Source organism: Pituophis catenifer, unplaced genomic scaffold (genome assembly GCF_029215685.1).
Source record: "Pituophis catenifer annectens isolate HBS135680 unplaced genomic scaffold, rPitCat1.0.hap2 SCAF_13, whole genome shotgun sequence".
Taxonomy (NCBI): Eukaryota; Metazoa; Chordata; class Lepidosauria; order Squamata; family Colubridae; genus Pituophis; species Pituophis catenifer.
The window spans coordinates 10,682,349-10,710,293 of record NW_027256893.1 but is presented as its reverse complement, the minus strand read 5'-3'; the positions used below and the strand labels follow the sequence as shown (position 1 = coordinate 10,710,293).

At 39.3% G+C, this 27,945-nt stretch overlaps 1 protein-coding gene across 2 annotated transcripts in view; it reads right to left on the bottom strand.

The window, feature by feature from the left end:
* Positions 1 to 642: 642 nt before the first annotated feature.
* ADAMTS18 (ADAM metallopeptidase with thrombospondin type 1 motif 18) overlaps positions 643 to 27,945 on the bottom strand; it is a 98,614-nt gene continuing 71,311 nt past the window's right edge. For both annotated transcript variants that reach the window (XM_070952820.1, XM_070952821.1), the window contains 7 exons: positions 24,897 to 25,038; positions 21,786 to 21,912; positions 15,313 to 15,517; positions 11,333 to 11,524; positions 8,986 to 9,198; positions 4,398 to 4,545; positions 643 to 758 (listed from right to left, as the gene is read on the bottom strand). In XM_070952820.1, coding sequence (XP_070808921.1) covers positions 643 to 758; positions 4,398 to 4,545; positions 8,986 to 9,198; positions 11,333 to 11,524; positions 15,313 to 15,517; positions 21,786 to 21,912; positions 24,897 to 25,038 — 1,143 coding nt within the window. The remainder of the gene's footprint in view (positions 759 to 4,397; positions 4,546 to 8,985; positions 9,199 to 11,332; positions 11,525 to 15,312; positions 15,518 to 21,785; positions 21,913 to 24,896; positions 25,039 to 27,945) is intronic.

Sequence of the window (27,945 nt, the reverse complement as noted above, 5' to 3'; positions counted from 1 at the left end):
CAATGGGGTTTTGTTGGATGAATATCCCAAGACATGCCAGCCCATTGAAGTGGCTAGTAAGCTATGACTCATTTATTGCTAAACATGGAAAGAGTAACACAATAAAGCAAGGAATTCCATTTTGATATAGCCCTTAGTTTCCCAGAAGCACCTGAAATAGAAAAAGCACCTTTAAGTCTTGATTGTGCAGCATAGTGTTTGTCTAGCTATCACACCTCTGTTGTGTATAGCAATTCACAGTCTCAGCAGCCAGCGTTGTAATAAGCCTAAAGGACCTTATCCTTTTTATGAAGGACTCTGCTGACAAACACCACATTAGCTAACATGTCTCCATAGAATGTTCTAGTTCTCTATTTTAGGCTCTCTGTATTGACTCTTATAGTGGAAAAAGTTGGACCACTGTGCCAAATATGCCAATCCAGTGGGGTCGGGATCAGCTTTGACCATGAAGTGGGAAGATTTCTTAGTCTTATTCCATCCTATGTTCAAAATCCAGTCCTTGAAGATTCATCACTGCGATTACTGCTCCATGTTTAGACAGTTATTGTTTTCCTTGACAATTTGGGTGACGTTTGGTTCTGGAAAACTCAATCTTGACAAAATGGAATCAACCTGTTGAAGCCTCAGCCTGACATGTTCAAGTCAGTTCTTCCATGTGCAGGATTTGCAGCACTGTTTGCCATAAAATTTATGATTGCAGACACCATGTTGAGGAACCAGGTGGCACCAAGCGAAGAAGTCCACGCAAGAAGGATCTTCTGTTTTGATGAAATCACAGACAGTATATTTAGCTTACAATTCAAATTAAACACAGTTAACATTTCATTCTCTGCGTGCTGTATAGCCTTCATGTCCTGTCGATTTTTTAAAAAAGAAACGGGGACTTTGGATATACAACAAAGCTGTTTTCTGTGGATTTACTTGCTAGAAAGAAGCTATCAGTTAACAGTTTGTGAAATTAGTATTTTGCATTATATAGCATTTAGCAGAGTAGTGCTGAGCTAGTTGAGGAATGGAAAGAAAAGCACTTCCATATACAGTAGTGGCCAAGATGGAAACCTTTTGGGAAAAGTGTATTTTCTAAAACTAGTTAATAACACTACTTTTTTTTTTTTAATAATACCCTAAAATTATATATCAATGGAAAGATAATTTAATCAAGAATGTAATGCAATAACTTTTATGAAGGATTTGCTATTAGACTAGCAGTTATAGTATGAAGAAGAAAAGTGAAACACGTAAAAAAAACGAGATCTACAAAAATGATCACCATGTCAGTTAATACTTAGCTGGGTAACCTTTAGCATGAATTACGGCCTTACAACGTCTTCCCATGGAGTGAACCAAGTCTTTTAGTTCTGCAGCTGTTCTAATATGAAACCAGGATTGAAGGATTGCTTCTATTAACTGGGTTTTATTGCTGGGTCGCTTCTGACTAACAAGTTGCTTTAGTTGGCGCCATAGATTTTCAATTGGCTTAAGGTCTAGGTTATTCCCAGGCCATTCCAGCAGTGGCATAGGATTATCTTAAAACTCCAAAAAAAGTGGTGTTATTAGCCATCAAATCTCAAAAATACATTTTTCCCAAAAGGTTTCCACAATTTTGGCCACTACTGTACAGTACACAAAAAGAATGCCCATAGACTGTATTTATTTTATACATTATCTTTTCAGCTCAAATCAGTTGTTGTAAGATACTGCACAGCCAAATAATTGATTTGTGGTTCATGTTCTCTTCTTAAAGCATGCGATCATGTAGGTCCTGTACATTAAAAAGCAAACTACATGAGCATTAATGTACTGGAATGAGTTAGGAAAGACTGCAGCAAATGTCAAGCTGTTTCTGAAATGAAAAACCACCTTTCAGTTTATTCTTAATAGCTCATAGCATAAAGGCAGAGGGAATTGCCAACACAATATCAGAACATCTAGTTTAGAATTGTCTACGGTAGAGATGGGGGATCTTCTGGACTGAGAGCAGGGGTGGGCTGCTGGGGGTTCGCAGGGGTTCGTGAGAACCTCTAGCTAAGATTCTGTGCAGTTTGGAGAACCCCCAAATCTTACCGGCCCTGCCCACCCCACCCCGCCCCTCCCAGGAGTCCCCAGACAGCCAGTTTTGGATGCAGGTAAGTGCAAGGCATGCACTTGGGGAGGGCGAAAAACAGGCCTACTGGAAGTTTGGGAATGCCGGAAACAGGCTCATTTCCAGCCTCCAGAGCTGGGGAGGCTGTTTTCACCCTCCCGGAGGCTCAAGGAAAGCCTCCAGAGCCTGGGGAGGGCAAAAACACCCCCTCGCCGTGGTGCAGGAGGCCAACTAGGTCATACCCACCATGGTCACGCCCACCAAGCAACCGGGCAGAGAACCTCTTGCTAAAATTTTTGAAGCCCACCCCTGACTGAGAGATACCCCAACAGTTATGAGAATGAAAGAGCCCCTGGATGATGATGGAGATGATGATGATGATGATGATGATGATGATGATGATGATGATGATGATAGTAATTAGGGTACTTCTCTCCTATCCCACACAGCCCCTTTTCCTGGGCATTTAGAATTGGTTTGACCATTTTCCTTCTTAACTCTGATTTCATTAAGTTCCAATTCCCCAAATGTTATTGATTTTTAGCCAAATGTAGTTAAAAACGTGGTATGGCTCCAAAAGAAAGACTGGCGGTGTGCTTTCCTGGGACCACCTGATGTCTGTTTCTGCTTTCCAGTAACCAATTGTAATTTCCCAGAGTTGCAGATTTAAAAAAAAAAATGAAATCAGCCTTATCAAGACTGGCATTGACCCTGGGGATTTTTGCAGACAAAGCAGAGGTAACATAGCTGTATAACTTTCCATAACTTCTCTTTAGAGAAAGAGAAGAAAAACTCTTGGCTGATACAGCTTCTCCGGGAAAAAAAAAAAAAAAAAGCCTTTGATGTTCTGAATTCGTTGCAGAACTCATCTTCCACATAGGAGCATCCCGTTAGGACTGGAGAATTGAACCATTTTTGCCCCCAAAACTGTTTGCTATTTGTGTTCAATTCTGGAGGAGCAGCGATGAAATGTGAAGCTTTGGTGTTCTTTGTAAATAGCTCAGCCGGCCACAGCATGCATGATTTTCTTCCAAGAAAACTAAATTGACTTATAGCTTTGCACTTTACAGGACATAACAAGATACTCCAGACGACCAATGGAGCAGATCAGCTTGTCTTGAGAAACATGTTCATTCTCCCTAAAAAAACCCCTCTCTTTTTTCCCCCCTCTTTTTTGCCCCCATCATCTCTCCCTAATGTTTCACGGAGCAACGTGGTGGGTGAATGAAAGTGTTTGGCTTCAGTGCAATTCAAGCACAGCTGGCCGTGTTCGCTGGTGGAAACGGATTAAAACCACAGTGAGGAAATAATTGATCTCTCGAGTCCAGAGATCTAGTTGTGAGAAAGCAAAAAAAAAAAAAAAAAGAGGTTTCTGCAGCTGGGAAAGGAGAAGGTTAAACCCAAAATGAGTAATAGGATCCATTCAGAAGGGTTTTATTTTTCTACTTTTGCTTCCTTGTATTAGACAGAAATTGTTTCGGTGTCTATAAGGCACCGCTAAAAATGGGTAAGAGGAACCACATTAATTTACTGGAATAATACTTTTTTCAAAGGTCCAGGATTCCGTGCATATTCCAGGAAGGCTATGTTCTGGAAGGAATCATGCAGAAGCTCTAGGACAGTGTTTCTCAACCTTGGTAGCTTGAAGATGGGTGGACTTCAACTCCCAGAATCCCCCAGCCAGCAATGCTGGCTGGGGGATTCTGGGAGGTGAAGTCCACCCATCTTCAAGCTTCCAAGGTTGAGAAACACTGCTCTAGGAGGAAACAAGTTCTGGAAGGAATAAGAAAGCCATGATTTTGGACAGAGAATCTTTCTTTCCTAGCTATGATGCAGAAACTTTTGGTGGCTTAGAGCCGTGATGGCGAGCCTATGGCATGCGTGTCAGAGGTGGCACGCAGAGGCCTCTCTGATGGCATGCGAGCTGTCGTCCCAGTTCAGCTCTGCTGCGCATGCGCACATGCCTCCTACTGGCCAGCTGGTCTTCGGGTCTTTGCTGCACATGCACGGAGGATGGTGCAGCTCCCTGTTGCCAGTCAGCTCCACAATTAATAAGGCTTTCAGTTAGGACAGGTAGAGGAAAAAGGATGCCATGCTAGGAGGAGACTCTATGGTGGGGGAACCAGACTTCCGGTCGGCTCCAGAATTGAATGAGGGGCTTCCGGTTAGGACCTTAGTGGCTCTTTGAGTGTTTAAGGTTGCCGACCCCTGAACTAAGCATTGCAAGTTATGAGAATGCAGCCATTGGGTCTTTAACTGGTCTAACGGTTGAAAACCCCGTCAAGTGTTTTAGATTTCGCAAAACCGTTTTTACCTTTCTTCTCAGGAGCAAGGCAGAAATTAGTATTGCAGGCTCGCGACATTGCAGGCTTCTGATGAAGCAGGCACCCAGTGGCTGGCTGTCCTTGAAGGAGACACTGCACACTCCGTGTTTGTACTCCCCCACCACATGTCACTGTGCACTGTATGTGGGATGCAGGAATAAGAAATTAAACCTTCACACATTCCCCATTTTCTGCACACAGGCAGTCCTTGACTTATGCACCCAACGGAGTCCAAAATTTTCACGGCTAAGCAAGAAGTTAAGTAAGTTGTGTCCCCTTTTTACGACATTTTTTGGGGGGTCACACTTGTCGAGCAAATCTCTGCCATTGTTAAATTATCAGAGCTCCCTGTAACATCATTGCAAAAAAGGCACTAAGAGTTGTCAACCTTATTTTACGAAGTTTTCTCTCTGGTAACGCTGTACTTCAAACTAGTGCATACAAAACCTTTGCCAGACCTATCTGTGATTACTGCTCACCGGCCTGAAACCCTCACTGTATTTCAGACATCAATACATTAGAGAGGGTCCAGAGATATTTTACTAGAAGAGAACTCACCTCCTCTGCTCAAAATAAAATTCCCTATACCACCAGGCTTGAAATTTTGCGCCTGGATAGCCTTGAACTATGCCATCTACGTTCCAACATAAGCTTACTACATAAGATTATTTACCATAATGCCCTACCTGTTAATGAATCCTTTTATTTCAACCGTAATAACACAAGGGCTATCAATAGATTCAAACTCAATGTAATTCACTCTAATCTTGATTGTAGGCAATATGACTTCTGCAATAGAGTAGGAAATGTCTGGAACACCCTACCTGATCCTGTTGTTAGTCTTGCTAATCCCCATACCTTTTTCCTTAAACTGTCTACCGTGGACCTTTCATGTTTCTTAAGAGGTCCCTAAGAGGGCATGCATAAGCGCACCAGAATGCCTACCATCCCTGTCCTACTGTTCCCATTTATATGTACCCATTTTATGTTTTTATGGCTATGTTTTGCTTATTTATATCCATTTATTTGTGCCCCAAAAAAATTCATGTGTCCATGTTTATGTCTATACTGCTACTTGTTTCCTTGTACTTGACTGACAAACAAACAAACAAATAAATAGATAAAATTAATCATGCAGTTGTTAAAGCAAATCTGGCTTCCCTCCATTGACTCTGCTGGTCAAAAGCCATCTGGGAAGATTACAAATGGTAGTCAGATTAACTCTGGGGGTAGTTGCGATTGTCATCAATGCATGTCAGTTGCCAAGTGCCCGAATTTTAATCACGTGACCATGGGGATGCTACAACTGTTGTAAGTGTGAAAAATGGTCATAAGTCATGTTTTGTATAGCGCTATTGTAACTTTGAAGGGCCACGAAACAAATGCTTGTAAATTGAAGACTACCTATAATCTTTCTGCATGAAGTTGCAGGTTTTACCTGCAAATACAATTGAAAGTTCCCTATACAGCAGTTGAGTTCACAGGATGAATTTGGGCCATTTAGTTTCTCCTTGCTCATAAACTCCATAGAGTGGCTGTTATGAAAATAAAGTGAAAGGAAGACACATTTATGTCATTTTGACCTTCTCCAAGGAAAGCTACAACTTATATACAATGAACAACTTTAATAAACTCTTCTCTTTTTAATGATCTCTTTATAGAGATTATGACTATCTCCAAAGCTATCAAGCTATTTTGGCTGAACCAAGGAACATTTTAATACTTATTTTTTTAAAAAAGAACAAATAGTTGCCATAGAAGTTACTCTCCATTCCTATGTCTATTTATTGTCAGTGATTCCAGTTTATATTAAAGTTGATTCCAGTTCATTAACAGTTTGTTTTAGGTTGTAGATGCTGTGCTCTATCATTGATATTTTTTGATGAACATATGAAGTTATTTAGTAAGATATACCTACTTTGGCATTAGTACCCATTTTTTTTCCTCTACGGACTTAATTATTATAACTGCTATTAAGACATTTTTTTCCACTTAGCATAGTTTCTAGTTGAAATCTAGAGACTTCAATCTAGTTTCTATTACTCCAATGCAACATTGTACTACACTTGCTCTCATTGGAACATTCAATATAAGGTAAAGGTAAAGGTTCCCCTCGCACATATGTGCTAGTCATTCCCAATTCTAGGGGGCGATGCTCTGTTTCAAAGCCGAAGAGCCGAAGAGCCAGCTGTCCAAAGACGTCTCCGTGATCATGTGCCCGGCATGACTAAACACCAAAGGCGCACGGAATGCTGTTACCTTCCCACTAAAGGTGGTCCCTATTTTTCTATTTGCAATTTTTACGTGCTTTCAAACTGCTAGGTTGGCAGAAGCTGGGACAAGGAACGGGAGCTCACCCCATTACACGGCACTAGGGATTCAAACCTCTGAAATGCTGACCTTTCGATCGACAAGCTCAGCTACCACGTCCCTATTCAGCATATTCAACATACCGTGTTTCCCCGAAAATAAAACCGTCTTACATTTTTTTGAACCCTGAAATAAGCGCTTGGCCTTATTGCCATGCGCTCAAAAGCCCGATTGGGCTTATTATCAGGGGATGTCTTATTTTGGGGAAAACAGGGTAGAATAGGGTTAATAATAGGGTTGCAAGGGACCTTGGAGGTCTTCTATTCCAACCACCTGTTGGAATAGCAGGAGACCCTATATCATTCCAGGCAAATAGCTATCCTGTCTCTTCTTTAAAACCTCCAGAGATGGAGCAGCACAACTTCTGGAATGAAGCCATTTCATTGATTAATTATTCTCATTGATTTCTCCTTAGTTGTAGGTTAGAGTTCTTTTTCATGATCTTCCATCCCGTTACTTCTTGCCTGCCCCTCTGGTGCTTTGTAGAATAGGTTGAGCTTTCTTCTTCGTCTTAGAGCCCCTCAAGCACTAGAGTTTTGTTCAATCTGGTTCAATATTATCTTCTCTCTTGACATCAGAACTCCAAATATACAGAAGTACATTAAGTGGCCTTTTAACATCTTTTTAACCTCTTTCATCTAGAGTCACTTGATAGCAGAGAATAACCTTTTGTGGGCAAACTGTCTGCTGCCCCAAAAACTCCTCATCTGCTTTTGCTCACTGCCAAATCTGAAAACCCGTCAACTAGGCTGAACTTGCAGAGAAGTGCTGAGAGATAAGCACGCTTTAAATTACTTCTTCTTTGCTTCTTTGTTGGAATTTATATTGCCATGGGCAGTTAGGAAATTTGAGGAACTTGCTCTGCTATTCTACGCAGGAACAAATAATGAGTTATTACAAGTCTACCTAGAAGGAATTCCCTGAAGCGCTGGTGATGTATGTGAATTTGTCTACCAACACTGTGTCCACAAGACAAATACAATCATTTCCATCAGATTATTAAACCTGAGCATCCTCTATGGTCTGTCAAATGAATCTTAGAGACAGGTGACCCTGCAATGTAATCAGTTCCAAAACACAGAAATGTGTTTGCAAGGCAACACACTAATCCAGACATCATAGTAGTTAGGGAAATCCAGACAGCTTTTTGTTGGTCCTTGAATTGTGTCTGAAAACCTAAATGGTTCAAGTACAGTGCAAGTTTTTGAAGAATGTGTTGGGAAAAAGCACAAAATGCACAGGATTACAACTGCAAGGATTTGGTGAACTAAGGGACAATCTTCAATTGCAACAACTGACTTAGCTCACTAGTACCGTGTTTCCCCCCAAATAAGACCGGGTCTTATATAATTTTTTGCTCCAAAAGACACATTATGGCTTATTTTCCAATTAGGTCTTATTTTGGGGGGAAATACAGTACTAAACACCTCTGTCTGCTGATGATCTTAACTGGGGCTAATTTTTGGAGTAGGGCTTATATTACGAGCATCCTGAAAAATCATGCTAGGCCTTATTTTCAAGTTGGGTCTTATTTTTGGGGAAACGGTATAATTACACGTAATCCACAAATTACGATGGCAATGAAGTATGCTTACCATGGTCATTAGTTGTGATAGTCATAAAGCAGGACATCATGAGACTAGCTTGATTTTATTACCATTAGATAGAAGTTAAAAATTGTGGGGAAAAAGTCTTGTCTCCAGATCTACCTATGGGCCTCCTGGAGGCATCCCATGGTGGTTGTAGAAAAGACAAGATTGATCCAAATAGACATTAAGTTGATTCTTATGTATCATCTTATATGCTTATTGCTTTTAATTATTATTCCCTTCCTGGAGAGAGAAGCACCCACAGGTCCTTTTTCCAAAGATTGACCCACCACCTAAAAAGAACTCACCGGAGAAGAGCCCAATGCTGGGAACGATTGAGGGCAAAAGAAAAAAGGGACGACAGAGAATGAGGTGGCTGGATGGAGTCATTGAAGCAGTAGGCGTGAGCTTAAATGGACTCCAGAGGATGGTAGAAGACAGGAAGGCCTGGAGGAATGTTGTCCATGGGGTCGCAATGGGTCGGACACGACTTCGCAACTAACAACAACTACAACACGTTGGCCCTTGCACAATGATGATACATTTAGCTCTTTATTTCCCAGTAAGTTCAATGACTTGCATATTCATAGCCTCTTAGTCTGCATCTGAACATCCTTACCTGCTGCCAAGGTGAAGAATACCACCCTGATATCCTATTGTACAGAGGATGCATAGGACATGGTCCTTGGTGGCATACTTCTTCCAAATCAATGCTTGGCTTCTTCAGATTTCGACAGCGGCGCAATGGGAAAGTGATCAATTTGCCACCAATACTTTTCTCAATGCACTGCATTTCTCGCCTCCTACTTCCTGGCCCACAGGTAGAGGAACACTGGGGACAATAAAAGACGTACAGAGGTTCATTTAAAGCTGGTTTGCAAAACATACACAGCCCACTACCAGACACATTCCAAGTCTACAGATCCTTCCAAAATTGGACTTTTTGTGGAGACAAGTAGCAATATGAATTCTTTCAGAAGCTGGGGGAACCTATTTATCCTTACAATCCCTACCAATGAGGCTCCCTTTGTGTTCTGGCCTCATCAATTTTTGGGATGTGGCTCTTGACATATTAAATAAAGCCCACAATGGCTCTTCAGCTGCCCAATGGTACATGTATCTGATTCCAAAGGTATGTCTATTTCTGGTGATTAAGACCACTGGATATTTTCAAATACCTCACATCCAGGGGTAGGCTTCAAAATTTTTAGCAAGGGGTTCTCTGCCTGGTTGTTGGGTGGGCGTGGCCATAATGGGCATGGCCTAGTCAGCCTCCTGCACCTCGGCAGGGGAGGAGGCATTTTTGCCCTCCCCGGGCCCTAGAGTCTTTTATCGAGCCTCTGGGAGGGTGAAAACGGTCTCCCCAGGCTCTGGAGGCCCCCACTTCCGGCCTTCCCAAACTTCCAGTAGGCCCGTTTTTCACTCTCCCTGAGCCTCCACGCATGCCTTGCACTCACTTGCATCTAAAACAGGCCGCGTGGGGACTCCTGGGAGGGGTGGGGTGGGCAGGGCCAGCCAGGAGTGGGATTTGGGGATTCTCCGAACTGCACAGAATCTTAGCTAGAGGTTCTCCCAAACCCCTGCGAACCCCCGGCAGCCCACCCCTGTTCACATCAGGTCATACTATTGATAAAATCACACCCATTTTGTTTACACAAACTCCGTTCACATGGCAAGCTCCAATTTATTAAGTCAACCAGTATCGTACCTCTAACAGTTTTGCAGATACACACAGTAATCATGGCTTCTTCGACCAATACTTGGGTTTTTTTTTTCCTCTCTTTCCCTAAAAACAATGCTATGTTTGGATATTTCTGTAGATGAGCATTAAAAGCTTGGACAAGATCCTCATGTGTGCCTTCGGGTCAGTCTTGTCTTCTGGCAATTGAGTGGGCAAGTCCCTGCAGGGTATTTCGGTGACATTTTCAGAAGCGGTTTGTTATGACCTTGTTTCTAGGACTGAGAGAGTGTCACTGGTCCAAAGCTATCCACGCGACTAGGTACCTATGGCAGGACTAGAACTCACTAACCCAGTGCTTTTAATCACTATCCCAAATGACTAAGGGTGGTATTCACTTACCTTCACTACCGGTTTGCAAATGTGAGCGCGCACGCCTCCTCCACGCATGCGCAGAGCCAGTGATGGGATTCAAAAAAATTTACTACCGGTTCTGTGGGTGTGGCTTGGTGGGGGGTGGCAGGGGAAGGATGCTGTAAAATCTCCATTCCTACCCCACTCAAGGGGAAGGTTACTACAAAATCCCCATTTCCTCTCAATCAGCTGGGACTTGGGAGGCAGAGAATAGATGGGGGCAGGGCCAGTCAGAATTTTTGCTACTGGTCCTCCGAACTACTCAAAATTTCCGCTACCGGTTCTCCAGAACTGGTCAGAACTTGCTGAAACCCACTTCTGTGCAGAGCCTTCTGTGCATGTGCAGAGGGTCAAAAACAGGACATGATGACATCCAGGCGGGTGGGCAGAGCCTCCCGCCACTGGCACTACCAGATTGTGCAACCAGATAGAGCCAGCTGAATTTTACCACTGCAAATGACTCTCTAACACATCCTACTTGATGTCTTTACTGATGATGACAGCAAGTTGCATTTTCCATGTTTTGCATTCATTTGCTTCAGCTGTTTATTCCCCAAAAATTTAATGTCACAAGTCTTTGTTAAATAGAGTGCTTCTTCTGTTTGCCTTTATCTATTAGATTGTAAGGAGCTTCTTAGTGAAAGAATAATGAGAAATAAGAAAATAAACCCTGAGGCTTTTCTTGATAACTCCTAATATTTACAATGGACCAAGTCTTAAATTATATCTAGCAAAGTTCCAAGATTCTTAAATCTATAAAAACGGGGGTGGATGGGACATTTTTAACAACAGGTTATGTATTATTGTATATTATTCATGTTGTGTTTTATAGACAGGTTTTATTACATGACTCAAAGAAGCATCATTACTTTACCTCACTCCAAGCAGAGATCACCCATTGAAGACGCTCATTTTTAGGGCATCGTCCCAACACGCAGGCCTGTTGCATTTCTGGCTTGGTTTCACCATTGCACAAACTCTCTGGCACAATTTTTAAGATGGATGTTCCTACACTTTTGCAGGAAACCTCACGTTTCATTATTCCTCGTCCACAGGTTTTGGAACACTTTATGGGATTGGGAGAAAGTCTGATGTTAGTGACCTTTAAAACTGAGCCTGTTCTCCTGTCATAGGGCAATAAACCAAATAAATTTCATCCTGTTCTGAGTTATATGCTACATATATAACCTCCGATCTTCCCTCCAGGACGAAATCCAACATATTAAGTTCCCAGAAAGATTTCCAGTGCAGCTATTTATTTATTTATTTATTTATTTTATTTCCATCCTACTTTTCTGTTTCTTCGACAACTGTAGTAATTTAAGGTAAAAGTAAAGGTTCCCCTCGCACATATGTGCTAGTCGTTCCCAACTCTAGGGGGCGATACTTATCTCTGTTTCAAAGCTGAAGAGCCAGCACTGTCCAAAGATGTCTCCGTGGTCATGTGGCCGGCATGACTCAACACCAAAGGCGCACGGAATGCTGTTACCTTCCCACCAAAGGTGATTCCTATTTTTCTACTTGCATTTTTTATGTGCTTTCGAACTGCTAGGTTGGCAGAAGCTGGGACAAGTAACAGGAACTCACCCTGTTATGCGGCACTAGGGATTTGAACCACTGAACTGCTGACCTTTCGATTGACAAGCTCAGTGTCTTAGCCACTGAGCCGCCACATCTCTTTTATTGTAGTAGTTTACAATGCCTAAAACCAGGATCCCTTAACTTCATCGTGGATCTTAAAGCTATGCTCACATTCTATCTACCTATTTAGTTATCTATCAGGCCAGATCAAATTATATATTCTTAGGTAGTCATCATTTCATGGGCTTTTCTTAAACAAGGAGAGTGTCGACCATTTCCACCCCACTCAATATACTCCAGCAATTAGGCGGCTTTTGCAAGTATTTGGCAGGAATTAGCTACCAGTTTAGAGCCACCGACAGCCCTTTGATTCATCCACAAGCTCTCCGAAAGCTGACTTTTTGATTGCATTTTGCAAAAAAAAAAAAAAAAAAAAGCCACTTCATCTTCGTCCTGCAATCTCTACTGTATTCCAAACACCAAACATCTTTTTTTTTATTTTATTTTATTTTGCTAGTCACTTCTAGCCTATAACTCGGGCTAATGATAGATGAAGCGATGTGTTTCAGAAAAGTAAGTTAATACTCTCCAGTCTTAAAGAATGCTCATTAAGAGAAAGAATTTGACAGGGGGTGCTTTCATAGCTGGGGCTCCCCCAACCCTCTCTCTCTTTTTTTTTTTTTTTTCTTTCCAGAAGAGGCTGAAAGATTTTTTTTTTTTTTGCAATAGCGTATTCGCTTAAATGAAATCTGTGATACGTCTGTCTTGGCAAGTGTACAAAACAGCAAGACTTTGTTTCACTCTAGTGAAAAGGCTGCTAGAGATTTCATATCTTTCAAAAAAAGGGTGTCTGTGTGTACATATTGGAATTTGCCTGAGGCCCTATGCTACCAACTCTGCTTTTAAGAGCAGGTTTTTTTTTTTTTTTTACTATATTATGATATTAGGTGGCTTGAAATGATACATTATCTAAAGGGGAGGGGGGAAAATACATCCTTCATTTTGCTGTGTGCTGCTGATCATCACTGAAAATTGAATGCCTACTTTGGAAAAGTGAATTTACATGTGCTTAGTGAAGTAATTAATAATAGCTATCTCTTAAATGCAAAATACTGCTTAACGCAGGAGCTATACCATTGAGAATTAGTATAAAGATATACCATTAGAAGACAATGTGATTAGAAAAATTATGGAGTGTGTGGAAATGGTTAAGCTCATGAAGGAGATACTGTACAAGAAAAGCTTTCTAGTCTGGGAGAGATGGTATAAATGGTTGGAGGAAAGGGGGAAAAAGGACAAAGGAAGACTAAATAATGGTTAAATGAGGTGGAGAAATATAGAAAGTTTATGTCAAATGTAAATAAAATAATTAGAATAATATAATATATTATAATGATATATATATGATATATTAGAAATATATGTATAAAAGATATAATAAGAGAAAAAAGAGAAAATGTATAAATATGGATTACTGATGCGAAACTGTTGAAAATAAGAAGTTGTAAGTATCTGTTTTTGTTTGTTTTAAATAAAACTGTTTAATAAAATATATTTAAAAAGAATTAGTATAAAGATAGAAATTAGAAATGGGGAAAAGATTCCTTTTTTTAATTTGGGAACTATTCTTTTAATGGGTATAAAATAGCAGAAGTTAGAAATCTAGACAGATAAACAAAAGTGAAGTAATTTGTGTAATTGAATAATGAACATTGAATAATTAAGATCAGTAAACTTTAGGATTATTTGTAAGATAATGGTTATAAATGTGATGTTTGCTTGATGTTTATGATGTTTGATATTATTAATGGATTATAGATAAAATTGAACAGAGAGCCTAATCAAATAACACACAATTTTCAACAAGGATAAGTGAAGATGAAGTTGAATAGATATTGAGGATAATAGTTACAACTACTGTGTCTATAAGATTTACTTTCTGTATTCAATAGAGATTGTAGAGATTGTACCCAGATGGTATACTGTTTTGTGAATATAGAAATTTGTATACATAACCAAGAAAATTGTACAATAAAAATAATAACAAAAAACAAGCTATCTCTACCTTATTTTTATATTTTTATTCTTTCTTAGTACTCTGCTATGGGAAGTTTAATTTTGCCCACATTTTTGTGTCATTTGTCACCCTACCTGGGGGTCTAGGACAACTCAGCATGGCCAACTCACTTCAGCCAACTGGGGAAACTTGCCATGGATAAAATGAAATGTATATGCCAAAAATTAAAATACTTTAAAAAAATTATTGTAAATACTTAATTTGAATTGTTGGATTGTTCCGCAGAAATTTGTCCCACGGTGAGTGGGCCATGGTGAGTTGGCTGCATGAAGTTGTCCCATTCCACTACCTGGAGCATTCAGGAAGTGTGAAGGTAGCACAAGCTCTTATCACCATTTTTCTCGACTGCTGCAATGAGCTCTGTACGGAGCTACTTATGAAGACCATCTGGAACCATAAAGTGCCAATGGAAAACTAGGTGGAACTACAGAACAATCTGATCACATGCTTCAGGCCATCCAGTGGCTTTCTGTAGGCTACTTAGTATAATTCAGAGTGCTGGTTTTACCCTTTAAATGACTATTGGTTTGGCACTAAGGCATTCTGATCTAATTTTGACCCACCTAACATATGTTAATGCAGTAGCTCACTGGCTAAGAGCTTGTTGATCGAAAGGTCGGCAGTTCAGCGGTTTGAATCCCTAGTGTCACGTAACAGGATGAGCTCCTGTTACTTGTCCCAGCTTCTGCCAACCTAGCAGTTCGAAAGCACGTAAAAAATGCAAGGAGAAAAATAGGGACCACCTTTGGTGGGAAGGTAACAGTATTCCGTGCGCCTTTGTCATTTAGTCATGCTGGCCACATGACCACAGAGAGGTCTTCGGACAGCGCTGGCTCTTTGGCTTTGAAATGGAGATGAGCACCGCCCCTTAGTCACGAACGACTAGCACATATGTGCAAGGGGAACCTTTATCTTTACTTTTATTTTGAACAGAAGACCCTTATACCAGTGATGGTTAACCTTTTTGGTGCCAAGTGCCCAAAGAATGTGCACTCGCACGAATGCACACGTGTATGCCCAAACCACCAAAATGCAATGCAAGTGCCCCCCGCCCATGCGCTCTTCCCCACCTATGCACCCTGCCCTGCCCATGTCCACATGGACAGTCCATTCTTCTCAGATTATATGCTGATTGACTCCCGGCCATTTTTCTTTAGACTCAAAACAAGATTGTGGCAACTTTAAAAAAAAATTACCTGTGACCAAGGCCCAGGATTCCATTCCGGTGGGCAGTCCTGGTTATTACATGCCTGTATTTGTGCCGGAGTGGTTACTGGGCAGAGAGCGTGAGCCACAATCTCTTCCTTATGAAAAGCCTTTTTCTGAACACATTGGATATGACGGCTTTGCTGTCCTCCACCACAGGACTGGCTGCAAATGCTCCATTCACCTGCTGACCAACTGAAAAATATATAGACATATATGACATATCCCCCTTGTGATCCTTATTTCCCTGAATAAGGGTAATTTCCTTATTTCCCCCAAAATAGGACCCAATCGGAAAATAAGTCCTAGTATGATTTTTCAGGATGCTCGTAATATAAGCCCTAACCGCCTCCCCCCCCAAAAGCCTCAGTTAAGATTGTCAGACAGATGGGTGCATTTAGTATTTTCCCCAAAATAAGACCTCACCAGAAAATACACCCTGATGAGTCTTTTGGAGCAAAAATTAATATAAGACCCAGTCTTATTTTCGGGAAAACACAGTAGTAATATAAGTCTTCCTCAGTTGCAGGTCTTCTACCAGAGTCCTGGGAATTTGAGGGTTCTGTGCATAATCTTAGCTATTCCTAACACTGGAACACTCTTCTGGATAGAGAGCTCTGATGTTCTTGGGATCTGTTGGAGCCATTTTCCCAGCTTAGGTGTCCCAGCCTCAGTTGCTCCTACCACCACTGGGATCACTTTATTTTCAACATCCTCCCCAGTTCTTCCATCAGGGCCTGGGACTTCTCCAGATTCTCATACACCTTCTTCCTGAAATTGCTGTCACTTAACACCGCTACTTCTATCACTACTGCTATTTGTTTGTTTTTTGTTCCTTGTCTACTACCACAATGTCTGGTTGAGATACATGTATTCTGATTCTGAAGCAGAGGTTGAAGCTGTAGATATCATCTCCACATGGGCAATTTTAGAAAACTTAGACAATTTAGAACTACGCTGCCTTCGGTCTGACCTAAGCGTAGTACATAAAATCATCTGTTACAATGCCCTACCTCTCAATGACTATTTCAGCTACAACCACAACACACGAGCAGACAATAGATACAAATTTAAGATAAACCACTCCAAACTAGACTGCAGAAAATACGACTACAGTAACAGAGTGGTCAATGCCTGGAATACACTACCTGACTCTATGGCTTGTTCCTCAGACCCCCCAAAACTTTAATCTTAGACTGTCTACTGTTGACCTTCCACCATTCCTAAGAGGCCTGTAAGGGGCGTGCATAAGCGCACCAACATGCCTACCATCCTTGTCCTACTGTCCCCATTTATTCATATCCTTATCCTGTATTCATAATCATGTTTATACATTTCATGTATTCATAATCATGTTTATACTTTTATCTGTAATTTTATATATTCTAGACAAATAAAATAAAATAAAATAAAATGAAATAAAATTAAATAATAAAATTAAATTAAATTAAGTAAGTAAATAAATAAATAAATAAATTTTTTTCCAGCTGAAGAGGGAATAATGAAGGTGCTAAACACTGATTTAAAATTATTCCTGGGCTATGTTTTTAATTAGCAAAATTATTCAATCAAGGAGCCAAATAAAAGTACCTACATATAGTTTTCTCTAGTTTATATTCTATTTTATATGCTCTGTTCAAAAAGGAGGAGAAATCTGTTGGGACAGGAAAAGACAGGAAAAAAAATACACTATAACTTTAATTTAACAAGCCATTTTTTTTTTGGGGGGGGGAATGTCCATTAAGCCCAAATGTCTTTTCAATCTGAATGCATGTAATTGAAGCAGTACATGATATTTGCATAATGGCATGCTTGATGTTTTCATATATTTGATGCCACTTGCATCAAATTAAATAATCTGATGAAAATTAGATAAAACATCAATTATGTCATTACACAGATAATTAGTGCAAATGATGAAAACAACAATTAGGTCATTACAGAAATGATGTAAATAACATTAATTGTTTGGATAGACTTCAGAAACAAAGGACTTCATTATTTTCTGGGGGTAAATTTTAAATGCAAATTTAGCCTGTTGCATTCAAAGTCCATTAAAAGGAGGTCATTGAATGGAGGTTTTACTTGAAATGCATTTTTTTTCACTATAAATGCAATCATTGTGATCTTCAGCTCCAGTGCTTTAGAATTTTGCTCTCAGGAAATACTTGAATCATATTAGATATATGATGTAAAAATTACCTATTCTAAAGATATGCAAACTGTTTTGAATTCAAACTACTTCCAATTGTAAATGGTTTGTATATATATATTTTTTTCATAATTGTTGTAAAACACTCAGTGGGTTGAGAATGGGGTGGAGAACAAAGCGAATTAGGAGAACAAATCATAAAGAATAAAGAAAACAATTATATAAAATGGGCTGAACAGATCCCACTCAAATTCATATTTGTATTATTTTACTTCACTGTCTCCCCTTCCCATTTTATCTGGTTTGCATGAATTTTGTATTCTTACTAGAGATTCCATCCATGGATGTTAAGGTAAATAATTTAGATAGTGACACTGATTGTTGCACATTAGTCTAAGGATTCTGATATGAATGTTTTATGTCTGTATGCTGAAAATGTTAGCGTTTTTCAGCCTCAGGGCAAAATGAGAAAGTTAAGCCAATTAAAATTGAATCCGTATAATATATGCACAAAATTGGAAAAAATAACAATATACCAACCGAAGATAATTTATTAGAAAAGTTTTGGAATGTGCAGAAATGTTCAAACTTACAAAGGAAATACAAGAAAAAGAGGAAACAGAATATTATATAGTGTGGGAGAAATGGTATGAATGGTTAGGAGAGAGATAAAAGGCAAGGAAAGAGCAAATGAGGAAGATATAGGAGTGGAAATGCAATAACTAATAAGAGGAAACAGAAAAGATGCAGATTTGTAGAAACGAAATTGTGTACACTGTTATTTATATGTAAATAAATCAATATTAGAATTATATGTATAAAGGGTAAATTGAAATAAGGGAGAAAAAAATGGATAAGTAAGAAATGTCTATCGATGCGAAATTGTTGAAAAGAAAAAATGGTAAAAGATTATTTTTTGTTTTCAAAAAAATAACAAAACTGTTTAATAAAAATTATTTTAAAAAAATAAAATAAAATTGAATCCTTACATTATTAACGCTGCTTATGCAGGCAAACCTGACATGCCTCAGAATTAAGGGACACTACTAAAACCCGCTTGCCTTGGCAAAACTCTTCCCAGACTTCATTTGAAATGCTCACTCCTGAAGGACTTCTTCAGTCCTATTACAAGCCATGACCTACAACCATTCCCCTATCTATAGGTACATTGTACCTGCCAGGCCTGGAAGCCATCTTTTGCATTGGGCCTTCAGGCCTGCCACATTTACTACCGTGGGAAATTGGGAGGAGGGATTGTATGGAGCACAGGTTATACATAGTCATAACAACATTCCTTTCTCAGAGAGTCAAGGTCATCTTGCCCTGCACCTGGAAGGTTGGAACTGGGAGGCATCTGTAGTTGGAACGGTGTCTTGATTAGACCATGTGATGGACATATGTGGGTGCTGGGCAGGGACTTGGACTTTCATTTGGGTGGGGAAAACCTGGAAGCTTTCAGATTTGGGTTTTCCCAGATGTGCCAATATAACATCTCTAATAAAATGGAACTTTGAGGAACTCCAAGCCTCGGAGTCTTCTTTTATTTGGGGTGCTATTTGGAACCCTGACGATACCCTTGAAACTGGGAAAGAAGCCTGCCTCCATGATGTGTTAACTGCATGGAAGCAAAATAAAATTATGAAATGTACATGGCAGAGATGCAGTAGATGTAGTACATGGATTTCAAAGGATGTAAAATAATTTAGTTCTAACTAAAGCCTTTCCTTGACCTGCTTCCCTTTCTGTGGCCAACAGAGCTGAACAAGCCAGCCTTGTCTCCAAAACATCACAGTTGGAAAACAGTATCTTCTAATGATACACTTAAGATTCATCCACCAGCTGCAAAGTACAGCTTGCATTTGGCACCCTAGCCGAGGCATGCCACGATAGCTACTTGTGTGGTTCTTTCGCCAATTAAAATAAATGCTACGTTTTAGAAGCTTCCAGCCACAATTAAAAGGCAAAACACAAACATCTACAGGGAAAGCTGAAGGAAACTTAATGGAAGGCTTTTCTCTCTGAAAAAAAGCAGAGCCCAGGGTACAGAAATAAGCCTTTGGCAGAAGATTAGTCACACCCAAACAGAATCCTTGGCTAGGGAGATTATCTCAAATTAGTTGTCAGACAATGGCATGGCTCAAAGCAAGGCAATAAAATTGCTAAAACTATCACATGATACGTTACCCTAATTAAACCTTATCTCTGCCTTTTTGTGATTCTCTTACGGTTTCCTCTACATCTCCTGCAGTGTGTGTGTGTGTGTATGTGTGTGTGTGTGTGTGTGTGTGAGCGTACATGTGCATATGTGTCAGCTCCAGACTCCTTATTACAGAGGAGCAGAATGTAAGAATGCCAATGAGCCCTAGGTTGGTGATGCCACAGAATTGGAAGTCATCAGGTTAATTTGTTTTAATGGTAATGTTAAGTATTAACAATAATCTCCACCACTCTTTACACCTACTCTGGTTGATTTTAGAGGACACCTCCCCCCGGAAAGTCATTGAAAGATCCAATATGGCTCAGAAAGTGTGGATCATGATGACAGGAAGGAACATTGTGACTAGGAATTTGTGTGCAGTGTAGAAATGCCATCAGTGGAGACTCTCAAGTAATAATTTGTGGAAGATGCAGAACAATTACCACATAAATAAGGTAAAGGTAAAAGTTCCCCTCGCACATAGTCGTTCCCGACTCTAGGGGGCAGTGCTCATCTCCATTTCAAAGCCGAAGAGCCAGAGCTGTCTGAAGATGTCTCCATGGTCATGTGGCCGGCATGACTCAACACCAAAGGTGCATGGAATGCTGTTACCTTCCCACCAAAGGTGGTCCCTATTTTTCTATTTGCATTTTTTATGTGCTTTCAAACTGCTAGGTTGGCAGAAGCTGGGACAAGTAACGGGAGCTCACCCTGTTACGCGGCACTGGGGATTTGAACCGCTGAACTGCTGACCTTTCGATCGACAAGCTCAGCATCTTAGCCACTGAGCCACTGTGCCCCTAAATAGGACTGGGCAAATATTCACTGTACAGTGATGCTGAATTTACAAATGGGAAAACAGAGCAGCTCCCCTGATTCGCTTTATTGGGTATCTTGAAGCATGGATCATTCTGGTGATTTCTCCAAAACCTCTATAAGAATTCAGAGCTTTCTTCATCTGGTCTGCAGTTGTCCAATTTCACTGAATTTCACTTGCCGTCTTACCTGATTTTCAGCTCTGCGTTTAAATATTTTTGGGGAGAGCTTATTTTTTGGGGGAGGGCTTATTTTAGCACATGCGCTCAAAAGCCCAATTAGGCTTATTATCAGGGGTTGTCTTATTTTCGGGGAAACAGGGTCAGATATTGGAAGACGGCTATCATGTCACCCATAGTCGTTCTCTTCATTAGACTGGACAAACCTAGTTCCTGCAACCATTCATCATATGTTTTAGCCTTCAGATCATTTATCATCTTTGTTGCTCTTCTCTTCACTCTTTCTAGAGTCTCAACATCTTACTTGTATTATGTTGTATTGTGTTGTATTGTATCGGTCATTGTATTGTACTCTAGTTTCTTCAATGCAGAGACAATCTAGGAAGGAAAGTTTGCTCAGACTATGCCTACTGAGATTCAGCTGTTACAATCTGAATCAGAATTCAAGCTTTTTGCTCCACTGCTCGTCTGTGCAAGCAGCACAGTTATCAGACAGTCATCTATGGCTATGAGGTCATTTTCAAATAACATGAGTTTGACTCTGATTTATCAATAATTGGAAATTATTATGGCAACAGGAGCCAGGTTTTCTTAACCAATACAATCCAATTTATGAGTATGATAAAAAATAAAGTGTTACCAGTGTAAACCAGTGTGTAGCAATTTGTATTTAGCATATTAGACATAAGTACTTCAGGAGCCTTCCTTAGTCCTGGTAAGTCATCAATATCCAATTTGAACAAGGGTTCAAATATCCACCCTTCTCTTCTTCCTTGGTAAATATCAATCCTTCTTCTTGTGGCTCCATTGAGCCCAAACCTCCCTCTCAAAGAAGGGCTTTGATCGAGCTCCATTTTGAGGGCAATGGGTTTCCTCCATAACAGTTTCCTCCTGTTTATTGTGTCAAATGCTGCACTAACATCTAGAAAGTCAGCAAACCATGGTTTACCCGACTGACATATTTTGTGAGTAGACATTTCAAGCCAATCTGTTGTCAATATTAGATTATTAATTTATTATTATATAAATGTATATATCATTTAACTCTATCCCACAATCAACTTTAAACTCTAGTCATATTTGGGAAGATTGTCAGCTAAAGTAAAAGTCTATACTTACTAGGCTGGGCAAGGATTTGCATTGCAAATCATTGTTTCTGTTAAAGGTTTTGTCCTTGGGCCACAAAACGAAGAATTTACACGGGTTTGATGATCCTGTAAACACACAGCTTTGGCTATCAAATGCCCTGCAAGGAATTTTGTAAAGAACAAAAAAAGACAATTTAAAGGAAATACAGAATATACTAAATAATTCTCGCAAAAATATAAAGTGTGTTGATATTTGAGTGTTAATGTGTTGATACCATTGGTCTAGTTCTTTCTTCATGCCTATTTTTTCCCCATTCTCATTATTTAGATAGTGGTAGATAACATTGTCCTAATGAATCCCATTCTCAAGCTTGCTGATTCTTCATTTTTGTTCTTCAAATGTCAAAATGTTATACCAACACAGGTCCCATGGTGCAAAGCCAAGCCAGACTGGTACTTCCAACAATGCTTCTAAGAGGCCTCAGAGGCATTCTTAAAAAAAATATAAATGCTAGGTTTCTGATTACTTGTTTAGAAACGTTATAAAGGCATGCTAGAGTGGCCACAAATATTCTAGAGGGAACCCTGAGGAGCAATCTCATTAACTTGTCTTCTGGTAAATGGATACGTTGTAATTGGCCATATCCATCATGGATCAATTTGATGAAGAGGCAAGCCCCCACATGATAACACTTTGTGAGAAGCACAACCTGACCTCATAATTGTATCCAATATCTAGACGTAAAAGTATTTCTCCCTATCAAGTAGGAGGAAGTGTTGATGCATGCCTGCCTTTTCATTAAAATAATCTTTTAATAAAAGAAAGAAAGCAATAGAAAAGTTACATGGGGAACAAAGAGTGACAGAGCCAAAGATACAAAATGCCTATCTCCAAGTTAAAGACAATACTAGCAATCCCAGAAAGTTTTTTTTTTTCCCCCTAAATGTGGTCTTTGGCTGTAAACCTAATGCCAACAGCTACGGGCTTTCTCACAGGGAACTGTTTTTAATATTACTAACAATGGACATTCTTGAAACTCCTGATTTTATGAGCTAACAGGAGGGGAGTAAAACTGATTGAGGAAATCAGCTTTGTCAGAAGGAATTCAAAAACAGAAGACCAAGAGGCAGGAAGGAAAACAAAAAAGCAGTCTGCAAATTCCAGGAACTAGAAATATAATTCCTCTGCTTTGATTTATACTAGATAGATAGATAGATAGATAGATAGATAGATAGATAGATAGATAGATAGATAGATCAAGGTAGAGGGATGGATGGATGGATGGATGGATGGATGGATGGATGGACAGATGGACAGATGTAGGGAGGGAGGGAGGGACGGAGGGGGAGGGAAGGAGGGAGGGATAGATAGATAGATAGATAGATAGATAGATAGATAGACAGACAGAGATAGAGATAGAGATAGAGATAGAGATAGAGATAGAGATAGAGATAGAGATAGAGATAGAGATAGAGATAGAGATAGAGATAGAGATAGAGATAGAGATAGAGGGGGGAGATAGATAGATAGATAGATAGATAGATAGATAGATAGATAGATAGATAGATAGGATGGATGGATGGATGGATGGATGGATGGATGGATGGATGGATGGATGGATGGATAGATAGATAGATAGATAGATAGATAGATAGATAGATAGATAGATAGATAGATGATAGATAGATAGATAGATAGATAGGTAGGTAGGTAGGGATAGATAGATAGATATAGATACAAGTATATTAAAAGATGGATGGGGGAATGCTGGGGGGGGGGTTGCTATCAATCTAGTAGATACCTCCAGTGTATTGGCTGCATCTCAAACCAAAGACTGACAACAATCAGCCTTTATAAAATATCCTCTGAGAAATCCAATAGACTCCAATAAGTAAATACGTAAACCTTGTTTTAAGTTTTTGCCCAAAACTGGAAAAACAATGACATACCATCAGAAGACAATGTGATTAGAAAAATTATGGAGTGTGCGGAAATGGATAAGCTCACAAAGGAGATACAAGAAAAAGATGAAACAGAATATTACTTAGTCTGAGAGAAATGGTATAAATGGTTGGAAGAGAAGGGGGGAAAGGGGGGGACAAAGGAAAACTAAACAATGGTTAAATTAGGCAGAGGAATATGGAAACAAATGGGAAGATATAAAAACTGTGGAAAGGAAATTAGGTACCTGTTTATGTTAAATGTAAATAAAATATTTAGATTAATAGCATATATTATAACGGTATATATATATATATATCATATACTAGAAATATATGTATAAAAGATATATTAAGATAAGAAAGAGAAAATGTATAAATATGGATTACTGATGTGAAGATGTTGAAAAGAAGATGTAAATATCTGTTTTTGTTTGTTTTTTTAAAAAAACTGTTTAATAAAAATTATTTTTTTAAAAAGATAATAATACAAACATGTAATGCTGGTTTTATGATAATACTAAATGCATTTAGAGTTCCTTGAAACCTGAGGGTGTTCCTACTCCAAATTTCTTGGATAGTCTTTGTGTGTATTTTAGCCTAGTTCTTTATATTGTCAATAAAATGTAAGCTTGGTCTCTAAAAATACTTTCTCTAACACATTCAAACCTATAGGGGTTTCTGAGGCAGCCAACACATCTGCTCCTAAGAAAAAAAAAAGGAACAAATGCTTAATATACTTCCATTCAGCTCTTTTTGGCAAATCATATTCTCTGAAAAAAAAGGTAAGAGATTTTCTGCCTCAATCTATGAAAATTCTGAAGGTATCTTAGTGAAAGACTTGTTAGAAAATTTTGTCTCTCGGTATAAAGAGTTGAACTACATACAGGGAAGACTGTATGGCTGAAATACAGGAGGTGGTCCTTACTCAACATCAGTGGTGGGTTTCAAAAATTTTTACTACCGGTTCTGTGGGTGTGACTTGGTGGGCATGGCATGGCTTGGTGGGTGTGGCAGGGGAAGGATACTGTAAAATCTCCATTCCCTCCCCACTCCAGGGAAAGGTTACTGCAAAATCCCCATTTCCTCCTGATCAGCTGGGACTCGGGAGGCAGAGAAGAGATGGGAGTGGGCCAGTTTGAACAGTCCTAAATAAATAGAAAAAGGGAAGGCATATTCTGAGCAAATTTGGCATACTCACCCCTACCACAGGTCGCTGAGCAATCTGACTGCACCATCACCCATGAGTAGCTATGTCTTTTTGTGAATATCTTGTTCTCATTATTCACCTTAGATAAGGTATACCTCCACAAAATGCCAGGATTTTTCCCTTGTAACAGCACCTAATCATCATAAGAAGGGGGAAAAAATGATGGAGCACCCATAAATTCAGAAGGCAATTCATTTCACCGATTAGTTGTTCCCACTGATAGAAAATTTCTTCTTAATTTCGGTTGGATCTCCCTTTAATGAGTTTTCACCAGGGGTGAAATGCTACCGGTTTGCTCCGGTTCATGTGAACCGGTAGTAAAAAAAATGCTTTAAAAAAGTTTTTTTAAAAAAGGTTCCGACAATCACAGCTGTGCCGCGCGATCGTTGGAACCTTTTTTAAAAAAACTCTTTTAAAGCATTTTTAAACTACCGGTTCGGGCGAATAGGTAGTAAAAAAATGCTTTAACATTTTTTTTTAAAAAAAAGTTCTGACGATCACACAATACAGCTGTGATTGTCAGAACCTTTTTTTTACTTAGTTGGCCACGCCCACCCAGTCACATGACCTCCCACCAAGCCACGCCCACAGAACTGGTAGCAACAAAGTTTGCATTTCACCACTGGTTTCACCCATCGTCTCTTCTCCTGCAGTTGGGTTCCTATTAAACTTTCATCCTAGGAATTTGGTACAAATGAAAAAGGAAACACAGCCTATTGCCTGGCTTTGCCCACTAGCTCCCTGTTCATAAAAGGAAGTACAACCGGCTCATTTTGTGGACTACCCACATCGGTCTTTTTCATAATGACCATGTAATTAGACAGGTGTCAATTGTGAACATATTAGGCAACTAATAGGAGGCAGGGGTCTACCCATTTTCAGTTGTGGCTCTTCCTGGAGAAAGGCTTTATTATTTATTTATTTTATTAATTGATTTGATTTGATTTGATTTCTATACCGCCCTACTCCCGAAGGACTCAGGGCGGTGCACAGCCAAACAATAAAACACATACATACAAAATTTAAAAGTAGAATTAAAATCAAATTAAATAGTTTTGGCCCAGACAAATTAAAACCCCAAACTGTTTAAAACCAATTTTTGGCATCTGTCAAATGGCCTTGATTGCCTTCTGGTTAGGTTACTGCAATAAACTCTATAGCAAGGGTCTGCAACCGGTGGCTCTGGAGCCGCATGTGGCTCTTTCATCCTTCTGCTGTGGCTCCCTGTGGCTCAAAATATGTGTCACAACCACCAACTGGCACGTGATTTATTGAGCTTTTCAACCCATCTTTTTTCTTTCTTTCTTTCTTTCTTTCTTTCTTTTTCTTTCTTTCTTTCTTTCTTTCTTTTTTGGAGTTCAAAATGTTTTTGTTGCATGCAGAAATAAAAAATTGTTTTCTCTGTAGCAGTTCATTGATTTCATAAATGCGACACACTATCATTTATTTATACATAGCATAAATGTAAAAAATGATATATGCAGTGTTATCTTCATTTTAGAAGTCAAAAGGGTTTTGTGGCTCCCAGTGTTTTCTTTTCTGTGGGAAACAGGTCCAAATGGCTCTTTTGAGTGTTTAAAGTTGCCGACCCCTGCTCTATAGGGAGCTACAGCAGTCAACTATGATATTTTCCTGTCAATGAAAATTGTGATCTCAGGTCTTGACGTGTTACTATAATTCAATTAAGTATATGGATTGTTATATGTTCCTGCTTTGGAGTGAGATCCTTTTTTATTCACTCTTGTCCATCTCAGATGATACAGAAGAACTGAAGAAGCCTGTAGTAAGTGGACTAAAGCACTGTGATTAACATCTGCTGCTTGCAATTACTGCAAGTTCAAATCTCGCCAGGCTCAAGGTTGACTCAGCCTTCCATCCTTTAAAGGTAGGTGAAATGAGGACCCAGATTGTGGGGGCAATAAGCTGACTTTGTATAAATATACAAAAGTATGAAGGCTATTGCTTAACGCATTGTAAGCCGCCCTGAGTCTCTGGAGAAGGACGGCATATAAATTAAAGCAAAAAAAAAAAAAAAAGGAAAAGGAAAAGAAAAAACGTTAAGATTTTAGTGATAATAAATTTGAAATTAATGCGTTAAGAGTGTTTAATGTATATGCATTGATACAACAGATTTTTTTTTTTTTAAAAAAAAAGCCACGTAAAACATCAACAACAAGGTTTTGCCAAAGACATTTCTGATCATTTATAACCAAAATGCAAACAATGGAAGTTTCTGTGAACACAATCACTTTAAATTAGGGACAAGTCTCTTTCTCATCTCTTTCACATACGTTGATTCATAATTTTTGTTTCTATTATTCATGAATGAATTGACAAAAAAATCCACTAAATCTTAGGTAAAGGGTAACATGTACAGTGGTGTCCAAAATTGTGGAAACCTTTTGGGGAAAAGTGTATTTTCTAAAACACCACTTTTTGGGGGGAGTTGTACCATAAAATTATATATCAATGGAAAGAGAAGAGAAGAGAAGAGAAGAGAAGAGAAGAGAAGAGAAGAGAAGAGAAGAGAAGAGAAGAGAAGAGAAGAGAGTTCTTTATTGGTCAAGTGTGATTGGACACACAAGGAATTTGTCTTTGGTGTATATGCTCTCAGTATACATAAAAAGACAAGATACAATAATCAAGAATGTAGTGCAATAACTTTTATGAAGGCTTTGCTATTAGAATAACAGTTACAGTATAAAGAAGAAAAGTGAAACATGTAGAAAAAATGAGATATACAAAAATTATCACGTCAGTTAATTCTTAGTTGGGTAACCTTTAGCATGAATGACGGCCTTACAACGTCTTCCCATGGAGTGAACCAAGCCTTTTAGTTCTGCAGCTGTTCTAATGTAAAACCATGATTGAATGATGGCTTCTATTAACTGGGTTTTATTGCTGGGTCGCTTCTAACAAACAAGTTTCTTTAGTCAACTCCATAGATTTTCAATCGGGTTAAGGTCTGGGCTATTCGTAGGCCATTCCAGCAGTGGAATAGGATTATCTTGAAACTCTCCCCCCAAAAAAGTGGTGTTAT